Source organism: Epinephelus lanceolatus, chromosome 14 (assembly GCF_041903045.1).
Source record: "Epinephelus lanceolatus isolate andai-2023 chromosome 14, ASM4190304v1, whole genome shotgun sequence".
In the NCBI taxonomy this organism is placed as follows: domain Eukaryota; kingdom Metazoa; phylum Chordata; class Actinopteri; order Perciformes; family Serranidae; genus Epinephelus; species Epinephelus lanceolatus.
The window spans coordinates 30,739,639-30,752,236 of record NC_135747.1 but is presented as its reverse complement, the minus strand read 5'-3'; the positions used below and the strand labels follow the sequence as shown (position 1 = coordinate 30,752,236).

Here is a 12,598-nt window from a genome sequence, read left to right as displayed (position 1 = left end):
ATGTGTGTGCGAGCGCGGGCGAGGAAAAAGTAGGAACGCTTTCCCATTTCAATTCGCAACAGCTGGTGTCGAATTAACACATTTACCAGTGTGCATTTGGAACAGATTAAAATTGTGTGTGGCGTGCGACTGTCTGTGTGTGTGTGTGTGTGTGTGTGCGTGCTTGTGTGTGTGGTAGCAGATGAGGACCAAAAACAAGAGTGTGTTTGTGTGTGGGAGTGTCTGTGTATTAACGCAATGGATCAGGGCAGGGAGAAATGGCAGAGAGGGAGAGAGGGAGAGCAGCAGCAGGGAGGGATGTAGAGCTAGCGAGCGAAGGGGGGAAAGAAAGAGGGAGAGAAAGAGGGAGAGAAAGAGCTCTACCCGACGGCTTTAGCTGCTGCCCTGGGCCGTCTCTCTAAGCCCTGTTTAGGAGGCTTTGGAGCTCAGATAGAAATAATCCCCCACTCAGACACACACACACACACACACGCTAGGCATGCACACACACAAAAATAAAAAACGCACACACAAACACACGGGAAAATGCTCACAAACAGACGCACGCTAGACAAAAAAAAAAAAAAGCACACACTCAAGTCGGGGTGGACAAAACAAGCACACACGCACACGCAGCAACAAGCAGCGACAGCACATTCGCCTTGACACGAAACCAACCACCCGCCTACACACACACACACACAACACACACACAGAGGCACGCACAGAAACACACACACTGAGGCTGTCTGCCGTGCGCTGCTTCCGCACGGCAGAGCACAGCGACATCAGCACGGCACCGTGACAAACACTTTACACACTCCAGCACTCAGCAGAGGGGAGGGAAAGGAAGGAGGGTGAGATGGAGGAAGAGGGGAGGAGGCGGAGGAGGATATGAGCCAGGGGGGAGGGAGGTGAGTGAGAAGGGGAAGGAGGGAGGGGAGGCTAACAAATTAATAGGAGCCGGAGATATATACAGCCAGCGCTGCTGAACGGGGGAGGTGGCGGCGGCGGCGGTGGCGGTGGTGGTGGTGGAGGAGGAGGAGGACGAGAGAGCAATTCATTCCCGTTTTCTCCTCGTTCGCTCTCTGGAGAAAGGCAGAGCAGAGCGGAGCTGAGCGAGAGCGTGTTTGCTCAAGAGAAGGGGAGAGGAAGACAGAGAGAAAGAGAGGGCTTTGTGTGGCAGAGGAGAGGAAAAGTGGAGGAGGAGGTGGTGGTGGTGGGGAGGTGACATAAAAACACAGAAGGAGAAAGACAGAGCGAGGAAGTGTGGAAATAAAAGGGGGCTATAACAAAGACGATCTGAGCGTAAAAGGAGGAAGAGAGGAAGAGAAAGTGACATTAAGGGAAGGCAGGAAGGAGGGGAAGGGGGTTCGGAGTATGCACAGAGTGCAGTTTGTCATCTTCATCAGCCGACAGTTGGGGCACAGGAGGGAGGAGGAGGAGGGGAGTGGAATGGATGGAGAGGTGAAGGAGGAGGAGGAGAGGGCGAGGTGAGGGGAAGAGAAGGGAAGGGGGGATGGGCGGTGTTTAAGCGGAGCCTTTGAGAGATGTTGACCCTGTAATTGACCTGTGTCTCCGCCTACATCGCCGTGGCGACAAGCAGAGCCGCTACAGCTAATCACTTAGTAACCCTGACCTGTCAATCACACCGGGGAGGGAGGGAAGGGAGGGAAGGGAAGGAAGGGAGCAGTAGCAAATGAAAGAAAGAAAGAGGGAGACGGAGGGTGAGGAAGGGAGTGAAGGAGTAATAACAGCACTGGGGTTATCATTTACTGGACCACCCGCCTCCTTCCACCAACCCTCAGCCTGACGAAGCCCTGGTTTTAAAAAAGCCAATAAAATGCTCAATGCCTCCAACACACACACACACACACACACACAAAATCTCCTTTAGTGCTCATGCTGCTACAGAGAGCACGAGGCTTTCTCGGAGTTCAGATAAGAGAGAGCAAGAGATGAGGACGGGAAAGGCAGAGTGGCGAGGAGGGGGAGGGAGGGAGAGGGTGACGGGCTGAGAAGAGATAAGATAGCAGAGTGAACATGCAAATAAAACAACAGAGCGTGGAGTTTATGTGCCGTTTAAGTGTGTGTGTTACCTGTTGATGAGGGGGAAGATGGACACCAGGAGGTAAACGGAGGGGTACCACTTCAATGGCTTGATCTCCTCAGCCAAGGAAACCTGGAGGGGGAGAGCGGAGGTAAAAAGAGACTACTGACCCATGTGGAGAAACTGAATTGCTCACATTAACACTCTCAAACACACACACACACAGACACACACACACACACACACACACAGAGTCCGTGTTGTAACTGCAAGATCAGTGCACCGAGGCAAACAACAAAGGCCAATTAAACCCTAATAAAATATTAACCTGCTGATAATACGCAATATCCACACACAGTTATGAGAAGAAACAGGGATTCCAATTAAACGGGAGAGCCAATACTTCTTTTTTTGCCCTAATGTGAACGGGGGATGAATTCAGTATCTCGTGGACAAGCAGACAAGCAAGGCAGCAAGACAGAGAGATGCGGCAGCAGCAGCTAAAAGTCGAGGAGGGGGAGAGCCTGGCGGTGGAGAGCTTTTACAAGCCGTTATCTAATTCCCCGGAGAGGAGGACTCTTGCGCCCGGAAGAGGCTGAGAAGCGCGGCCCCTGGATTGATTTTCTGCGCTGTGCTGTTTTTCCTCCCCTCCTCCTCCTCTTCCTCCTCCTCCTCCTCGTCCTCCCTCTCAACCACCACCACCCCCCCTTAGGCTAGGACGCAGTAGCAGCGCAAAGCCTCCCTCTCTTTCTCTTTTTCTCTCACACTCACACACACACACAGTCGGAGCCAGGAGGCAGGCCCACAAGCTCTGGTCTCTACCCCCACATGCTGGAAATTAATTACTCACCAGAAAGACCCCGAGGCGTGCAAGCTCTAACGCAGGCATTTTAAACAATTCAAATGAAAATCATGAGAGCCCCCCGGTGGTATTTTATCTTATGTGTGTGTGTGTGTGTGAGTGGAGGGGAGGAGGGGGCATTGGATATAAGAGCCAAGTTTCCACCGTGTAACGTGTGCTGGCTGTATGTGATCAACTGAGGGGAAGACCGGTCTGTAACAGCATAAACCCAAAGGCAAACATTAAGCTTAGCCCTATTAATGTCTATCGTGATGGGAAGCTCTGACATCACTGGCCATGTCGAGCTCTGCCTGTTGTCATCTCAAGTGTGTGTGTGTGTGTGTGTGTGTGTGTGTGTGTGCATGGGATGAATGTGTCATTGGGAGAAAGGAAAAGGGCAAGCCAGGAGCCTGACGGATGCTAAGTGGAAAAGGAGATTTGCGGGTGTATGAGGCATTGTGGGTCTATTTCTCGGGGTGGGGGGGAGGTTCCAGAAATTGGGTTTGAAAGAATACACAGAGCCAGTAATCTCAGATAAAATTTAGGTGAGGTGTAGAGGCAGGCATTTGAGGAATTTCAATGCGCAAGAGACAGGATGTGGAATAGGAGGAGGAGGAGGAGGAGGAGGAAGAGCCCGGCTAAAGAGCCTGGTGTTTTTAATCACAGTCCTCCCGTGTCAGAGGCCCCTGCGCTGCTCGGGAAGCAGAGGGGAATGAAACCGTAATTATGTGCGGCGGGCGCAGCGGTCCCGACGTTAATGACGCACGCTAGATTACAGACGGTTATCAGGGAGCAACCCGTCCCCTTCACCACCCACTGCACTCACCCTCACTTGCGGAGAGGAAAGAGAGAAAAAAAAAAAACCTGCGCTAAAAATAACAGCATCAGGTTTTCCCAAATGCACTTGAACATCAAATTCAAGGACTTTTCAAAAAGGTCTTTTCAGAGTGAAAATCAAGGACTAAAACTTGTTTAAAATTTCAATAAGAAATGTTTTTCATGCATGTTTTGCTGCAGTATTAAGACAAATATCCATCACAGGGTTTTTTTCTTCATGATGAGAGTGTATTTGTAATTTATATTGTGAGGCTATGTTTGTTTTACTGCTGCAACTTTCAGTCTCAACATTTAAAAGGTCCAGTGTGTAGGATTTAGGGGGATATGCTGGCAGAAATGGAATATAATAAGTTGGTTTGCTTTAGTGTATAATTACCTGAAAGTAAGAATCATCACGTAGTTGTTACCTTAGGATGAGCCATTTATATCTAGATAGGGAGCAGGTCCTCTTCCACGGCGTCTGCCATGTTGCACCACCATGTTTCTACAGTAGCCCAGAACATGCAAACCATACACTGGTTCTAGACAGGGCCATTCACATTTTCGCATCAACCACCGCATAGAGTTCCCTCCGTAATGAGCTGAATAGCGTGATTTTTTTTTAAAGTGAAACTGCTTTATTCAGTGTTTTTGCCGGTTTAAATCGCAGAGAGGAAGATTAGAGAGGAAGAGATATCTGTGGATATTTCAGCTCTCCGTTAAAAACCTCCCGAACGTCTGGATCTGCGGTTACCATAGAAAAAAGGTGAGCAGGCATTAGCAGTTGCTGAGCTAGCGGCCTGTCTGCAACAAGCAAAACAGCATCAGAGAAACATTTGCCCCTTTTACGCTGCCAGTTCAAGGCAGGAATTTCGGGCCAATATTTTGCCTCGGGGCTCTCTATAAAAGGTACGATCTCGGAATGGGGGGACAGAGTTGACACACTTTGAATCCGGCAGCGGAGGTTGTAACCGAGGTAAATTGATGTCTGTGTAAAAGGGGCAGCCGGCAGGACAGGATCACGATGGGGACGGGTGTGACGTTTTGGCCATGTATTATTTGTGTGACCCACCATTGGGCGCTTTAAGAAGTTAATAGTAGTTAGCAGCTAACTCAAAGAAGAAAAGCAGCCGAAAATGTCCACAAATTGGGAAAACACTGAGGTCTGGGAGCTCCTTACACTCAGAGCAGAGGAAGAGCTCAGCCGCTATTTACCAGGGACAATAACTGGTTGCTATTGTCATGTTAATACCACTTATATTGTTTGAAGAAATGCTGCGGATGTGTCTAGAGGCCGACACTGATGTGTTACATGTCAGGCCCATCACACATCCTTTGCTTCTGCTTTATAGCATGACCGCTGTATAAAAAGGGCTACTGATTTGTAACTTAAAATTGACTTGTTTAGTGTTTTTACTGATTTTAATCACCTGGTCCGTTTGTGTTAGAGAGGAACGGACCTCTGTGGATAATGTGGCTCCCAGTAAAAAAAACACCCTGAACAATGAGCACAAAGGGAATCCCAACCACGAGTTCACCCTCGGCCCATGGGAGACGTTTCAGCTGGTTGCAATCTGCAGTCCTTACCGCTAGATGCCACTAAATCCTACACACTGCTCCTTTAAGCCCTCTTGGATGAGAAGTGTCTGAAGAAAAAGAAAAATGGATATCTAAACATCTACAATATCATGACAGCTAAGCAAACTCAAGGAGATACAATTGAAAGCTCCAGAACGGCTAGAAAATGGCACTTTTGGTGAGACTGTTCTGACGACTAGAGTGCCATATTTTAATTATTTTCTTTAATTCTTTCTTCAAATACTTTGGCTGCTAATTTGTTTTTCTTGAATGCAGAAACAAAGATTTTCAGGGACAGCTGAAACCCAAAAGCATCCTGTCAAGAAACCAGGAGTAATGCAGAGGGCTCAAAGCAACACTCTTTACGGCAGCCGGGGAGTCGATCCCTACAAAAGGAGGTGTATGTGTTTTGTCAAAGCCACGTGTCGCACTTGAGAGCCCTCGAGAGCCCTTGAGAGACAAACCCAACTGTCCTTGCAGCTTAGTCATAGTTAGGATGTTCTTCAGGATGTTGGCGACATGTGAAAAGTAAAATTTGGCACTTCAATAAGAATACAGAAGTAACACTCACCAAAAAAAACAAGGTTGTGAATGCGGGCACACACACATATTCAGACACACGAGTAGACACATTGCATTGTGACTCAAGGCAAAGCTTGTGTGGATCAGTAAACAAACACCCGGGGAAGATAACGAACAAGCAGCTCGCTGTTTGCTCAGCCAGCTTTGTTGCTACCCGACGGGACTGAGCTGCTGTGTGTGCAGTTGTGCAAATGTGTTTAAAGGTGTGTGTGTGTGTGTGTGTGTGTGTCTGTGTGTGTGTGTGTGTCTGTGTGTGTGTGAGAGTGTGCACGGCCTGACTTAAACACCCTCTTCTGAATATCCTCCTGCTGACCTGTGCTGCTGCAAGACCTTGTGGCGCTCGTTTGTGTGTGTGTACTCATGCATGACCACAAACAAATTGCTTGGGACACACAGAGATGTGTCACAACCATGTGACTGACGGCCCTGATAACTGCCAACGCTAGTTATGTACGTCATCACTCCAGCCAGATACACACACACACACACGCACTGATAGCGAGGCAGGGGGATGGTGCCAGGCTGAGTCAGACAGAGAGGGAGAGGAAAAAGATCAAGAATGGCAAACGCAGGAAACTACAGGCGTGATCACAAAAAATGAGAAGCGATCATGTGTGTGTGTGACACAGTTACAGAGAACATGTGAGGCGCAGAAGGAGGGAGATGTGGCGAAGTGAATGCAAATAACCAGAGCCAGCGGTCTTCAGACACCCAGCAGGATTCGCTTTCTCTAGTTTACACCTGCTGCTACACACACACACACACACACACACACACACACACACGCACGCACACACATACACACACACATATGAGCCAGAGCTCGCTGGCTTGGCAAGCACAATCGGGGAGGCTGTTGTTGTTGTTGTTTTAAAGCATCGCAGCGCGTGCATAAACTCTCATAAATATTCATGTCCATGAACCTGGCTTGCTGCTTTATTCATGCTGGGTATGAGTACAAGAGTGAGAGAGACGGAGGGAGGGAGTGAGTGAAAGAGAGAAAACGAAAGAGAGGGGGGAAAAGAGAGCATGAGCAAAGAGAGAAAAACAGATGGAAATGAGGAGAGTGACTGGGAAAGAGAAATACGAGGAAACGGAGAGTGTGATAAAAACCACTGCTAACTTATTTACACTCTGCGCTACACATAGCAATTAGCCCACATCAACAACGTGTGTGTAAGTTGCTGCCACACATTCATGCACACACACACGTCACTTGTGAGGGTTACGCCAGTTCAGTGTGCAGTAATTACATCTGCCACTTAGGGGCAGCATCTACATAACCTTAACCCTAACCTGCCCCCACCCCCCACCCCCCCCACACACACACACCTTACCCTGTGGGGTGGAGGTGTGACAACAGCAGAGAGACAGAGGAAGGAGGGGTGAGGTAAGGAAAAGCAAGACAACGAGGCACTGCTGCTTTTAACTTTTCATGAGTAGCGCTGTGACACTGACCACCTCTGTGGAGGATTTTAAGGCTTTACATTTTAATGACTCGGCGTCTCCATAGTTATGCATGATGTGTGGGCAGCTGAGGGGTTTAGTGTCTTGTTGGAGGACACTTCAACAAGATGCAGCGTCTGTAGCCGGCAGGCCAGATGAAATGATATAGTCCGAGAGAAGAAACATTTTCCAGTGCGAGCATTTTACCAGCAATCCATTATTTAATTTAAAGGGGCACTCCAGCGATTCAGTGGTGCACTTCCATAAAGTTATGGGACTCACAAGAGACACGTTTCAAAAGAATATTTAAATCAAAACAGGAAAGGCCAAAACATTTTTTAGTGAAGCACTGAAGTCATTCTACATTTCCCACAATGCAACCAATAACATCGTTTTGTTAGACCCCTCTTGCCCTGTTTCGACAGGCTGAGCATTACCCCCCATGACTGAGGCTCCATCCAATACACTTTTACTTTAAAATGAGTAACTATTGCTACATTTATACCAAGTGTCCACATTATTTAATCATTGGAACCCAAAATCGTAGACATTTGAAAAGCTGTTGACCCTGTCTTAATTCTAAAATTCCGGGGTTGCATTTTAGTCTGGACGAGCGGAAACGTAGACGTAGACATAGAAATGTTTGTTTCCCAATTGGGTCTTATCAGTCACGATGTGTCAAGCCAAGTCATTAAAGCTAGGCCTAACTTACATACCTTTTGAAATTTTAACCTTCTTGTGTGGGTACACCTTTCCCATTGACATGGCATCCTCTGGCAATGGATAATACTAAATGATGGATAATCTAATATGTCACCGTATTCGCTTTGCTTTGTTTTCTGTTTTCCGCCTCCTTGACCACCTTATAATCATGTGTTACTTTGAGTAGCAGTTCCACCTCATCGTTGGTCCAAGCAAAGAAATTGCTGGTTTTACTTTTCGCCGTTTCCTTAGTATTTTCTGTAACTCACCCGTTTACAATGGCACACGCATTCCCAGTGTTCGTGAATGGTAATGTGATATGCATTTTCAGCCATGTTATATGGACCATAGACTGTATATAAAAGGTGGACGCCATGAAAGCTCCCTAAAAGTGAAGCCAAAACATCTCCATCGCCCAGTGATGGCTGGCCTCAGTACCAGCCCCTCAAAGTTAGCATACAGGACATGGGTTAAACTAAAACCTCAAAGTACTCATCAAATTAATTTTTCCCAAAGATGGTTTCTGCCATGTAAAGTAGTTCTTCTCACACTGATGCATGCTCAAGTGTTCATTTTTCTTATAAGTTTGGTTTTAATTAGTTATTTGCTGCTTTAAAAAGGGGGTTTGATGTCATGATTGACAGCTAAAGGCCCGAACATACTCGGGCGGAACGTACGCGGAACGGACTCCGCGGAGGCCCGCGCGGACTCAAAGCAGACGTCTGCAAGCCCTGTGCGCGCAAAGCTCAGATTTTATGACTGCGCGGACTCCTTTCCGCGCACCAGTGACTGCTCGGCATGTATTTTTCACATCGCGGGGATTTTTCACGGACATTTTTACAGGAAACTACAACGTGGAAGTGTGCTCGACTATGGAAGCCAGAATGACTGCGGACATTCCTCGCGTAGTCTGTTCTGCGTATGTTCCGCCCGAGTATGTTCGGGCCTTTAGTGTGCCAATCAGCGTGCTCGCAGTCAGTGGGGTTGTTCAATATTGATATGTTTATAATGTTTATAAAGTGTTGCTGATGCATCTGTTATGTCGCACTAGAGGCCGATGCTGTTGGGTTACATGGCACTCCCCCAGCCCTCTTTTGCTTCCTCAAGTTACATACTGGAGCGGCAGGATGCTACCATTATTTGGTTCTGTGTAAAAATGCAAAAGCAGCATAAAGAGGGGACTGCAGCACCCCCTGGGCCCCACCACTGTAACCTAGACACACTAAACACATTAAAATGAATGGGAGTGGCATTTTCGCCTCAACACTGGATTTGGTGTGAATGCAGCCTAAAACATTCATGCCACGATTAGCCAGCTGTGTGGAGTTGAGAAAGGAACCAGGGTTTGGACTTTACTTTCAAGCTCTGTTTTTTCATCCTTACACAACTCTTTCTGTCACTTTTCATGTGAACAACCAAGTACAACACTGTGAATGCCTTCCAGGAGAGACTGTGTGAAAATGTGCAGCATTTTTAAATGATATCATGTCTCCTTCCTCTCTTTGACAGCCTGCTTTTGAAACCGCCTTCCAGTGTAGTTGTCGGGCTCAGGTAAAAACACTTTTGATATCTGTCGTGGTCCAGCAACACGTTTTATAAGCTAGTTCTGTGTGAGCATAACCCGACACAAGTAATATCAGTGGAGAACCCCTTTAAGCTAAGAGGAAAAATGCATCATCGTTTACAAAAGTAATATGAATTAATTACAATTAATTTTCTTACTCTGTTTCTCAATCTGACTTCTCGAGGTATTCATATATTTAAGCTTTTCCCCTTCTGTTTCAGTAAGGTCAGGAGCAGAATGGAGAGGCTCAACATGTATAAGTGTGCACCCACATTTAAATATACACACACACAGGCACAAACATAGTGATAAGTGTAGGAGTCACGAGGTCAAATTGCTCCCTGCTGTTTGACACCTACCCAGCGTGACCACAAAAGCTAATCCTGCACACACTCTAATCCTCACGCTCCGTGTGCAAGCGTGTATACAATATGTGTGAGTGTGTGTTGAGAAATGTGATGGTCAGACAGGCCGTTACCTTTCGTCTCTCCCTCTCTGGGTTGAAGGTTCCCAACCATGACTGCATCTGTGCAGAAAAGACACAAAATGGAAAGGTCAGGGCAGTTACTTTGGCCAACAGCAACAACAACAACAACAAAAAAAGCAGAATTGTGGTGTATTCATTTAAATGTTTTTTCCCAGAGAGGAGTGGCCTTAGGTTGAGAGGCGAGTTCCTGCAGTGACAAGCTGGAACAAATGTCACATTGGCTATCACACCAACGCAAAATTCTTACCCATCCCTGCAAAACTGCCTAATTCACAGCAGAGTGCTGAGCCTAGAGGCAGAGGGGAACACTTAGACAGCTCCCAGCATTTCACAAAAAAGAGGGAACTGATCAGCTTCAACGCACACAATATGACACAAGGAAGAAGAAGAAGAAAAGGCAATGGGTGTAGAAAAAGGGGAGACATTTTTTTTGAAGAAGTGTTAAAAGAAAAAGGAAAAAGTGGAGCAAACATGGCAGATCTGAGATCTCCAGAGAGAATGTGGGAATACTTTTCGCTCTTCCTCTGTCTCCTCTCTCGGGGGAATGCAGGGAAAATGTCAACAGACACGCGCAGGAAAACACACACGCACTCACATGCACGCACACACCCATGCGCAAGACTGGGATTTGTAATGGTGGGACAGGGGGCGGGGGGCTGTAGGAAACCAGAAGGTTTATGTAACCCAAGACATCACAGACAAATCTCTGGAGGCCCAGTGTGAGCCTCGCACACACGCACAAAGAGGCTGCGTGAGCGATGCGCACTAACAGCTCCTCTGTTCTGCAATTTATTAACTCAATGTTGCCATGGTTTCTCAGCGCTGACGTGATTGTCATTGTAAATCTATGTGTGGCCATGGTGTGTTTGTGGAGTGCAAGAAGGGAAAAAAAACAGCCATTTGGTCATTAGACTGAACTTGTTCCAGAGCACCACCATCCATCAAAATCAGCAAACACTGATAATAAGTGGAATATCATTAGGCTTCAGCCAGGTCTCCGGTGTGCTGCTTTTGTTGCAAGTCTCTTTTAAGCCGCGCCACGGAAAGTCGAACAATTCAGCCAGTTAAGTGTTGAGGCGTGAGGCTTAAGAGGGAAGGAGTGGGCATGTACAAATCGCATCCATAAAACAAACACACCACCACACTCCCAGACCTTTCTGTCTGGCCTGATAATGACTCATTAGCTTTCAAATCCCTCCAGTTAGTATGAGCTCACACAGTCACTCAGACTGTGTCCGTGTTTTTCTAAATAATCCTGTTGTAAACGACTTGGACTTGGTAAACTTAATGAGCTATGGAGTCGCTTTCACCCACGATCCTCCCTCTCTCTCCCCCGTCTGTCTCTGGAAAGCGGAAAACTTCCCCGTCCGGCTAACATCCCACCTCTCTTCACTCAGCCTCCTCGTCTTTATCCCTTTCCCCGATGCGTCGCCACCTACCCTGCTTTCAAAGCTTTTGAAATTCTTTCAAGTGAGACAGCCTGCAGCTGAAAAGAGATAAGGCTTGAGCTCTTCATAAATATGATAGAGAAAGCAAAACGGCAGAGTGAAGGGGGAGAGAGACATAGAAGCGGAAAGGGAAAACGAACAGGGGGGGTAGAGAGAGACAGAAAGAGAGACAGACGGAGGTGGAAGGAAAAGAGAAAAAACAAGAAAGGTGGAAAACAGAGATACAGAGAGAGAGACAGGAGGTTGCGGGAGAGACAGCTGAATACTGTGAGCTGAATGAGTTATGAGATGCTGGATGCAAACCAGCTACATTCAATTCATTCTCTTTATCACAGTCATGATAAAGAGCGCTGTAGTCTCTTTTCCCTTCCCTTCAGCTACCTGCTGTCTGTCTCCGAAGCCGTCTTCCTGCAGCCCGGCTATCTTTAAAATCTGTCTCAGCATCCTATCGCTCACTCTGCCACCCAAACAAAGAATGCCGCCATTAACGATGACAATTTATTATGAGTCTGATGTGGTTTTAACCTGATTCCCTCTCACCACAAACATTTTGCTGTGACACATGTCTGCCACCACCTTTCCACTGGCAGTGCAGCCACACTGTGTCGTCAGATCAGGGGAATGAAAGCTATGCGAACTGCGTGGAATGCTGCCTCTGGGCTCCGACTGCACCCTTACAATGGAAAATCACACAGAGCTGACATGGGGAGGAGATCAACTAAGTGGTAAACCAATTAATCGACTGATCACCTAAACAATTTGACTGTTAAGAGTGGAATACACTCATCACACAAGTACAGGAATCCCCTGGTGACATCTTAAGATAACTTGTTTGCCCAACCAACGATCCACAAAAACTTGAGGTGATCAATTTACAGTCACTTAAAACAGAGAAAAGAAGCTGGAACAAGTGCATGGTGTAATTATTAATTAAAGCCACTATGTATAGAGATAGACTTTGCATCTCTAACTTTGATGTCTCCTTCTAATAAGAAAAATCTGTGCTGTCTTCACACAAATAGTTATGTGACCTGAATATTTAGCAGCTTTAAAGATTTATTCAGGTTTATTAAAGCTTGTAGAAATTTTACTAAAAGGCCATGGT

At 46.9% G+C, this 12,598-nt stretch overlaps 1 protein-coding gene across 2 annotated transcripts in view; it reads right to left on the bottom strand.

Moving 5' to 3' along the window:
* The window catches only part of LOC117250740 (cyclic AMP receptor-like protein A), a 71,233-nt gene that overhangs the window by 25,649 nt on the left and 32,986 nt on the right, over window positions 1–12,598 (bottom strand). For both annotated transcript variants that reach the window (XM_033616734.2, XM_078174617.1), the window contains 2 exons: window positions 10,037–10,084; window positions 2,079–2,161 (listed from right to left, as the gene is read on the bottom strand). In XM_033616734.2, coding sequence (XP_033472625.1) covers window positions 2,079–2,161; window positions 10,037–10,084 — 131 coding nt within the window. The remainder of the gene's footprint in view (window positions 1–2,078; window positions 2,162–10,036; window positions 10,085–12,598) is intronic.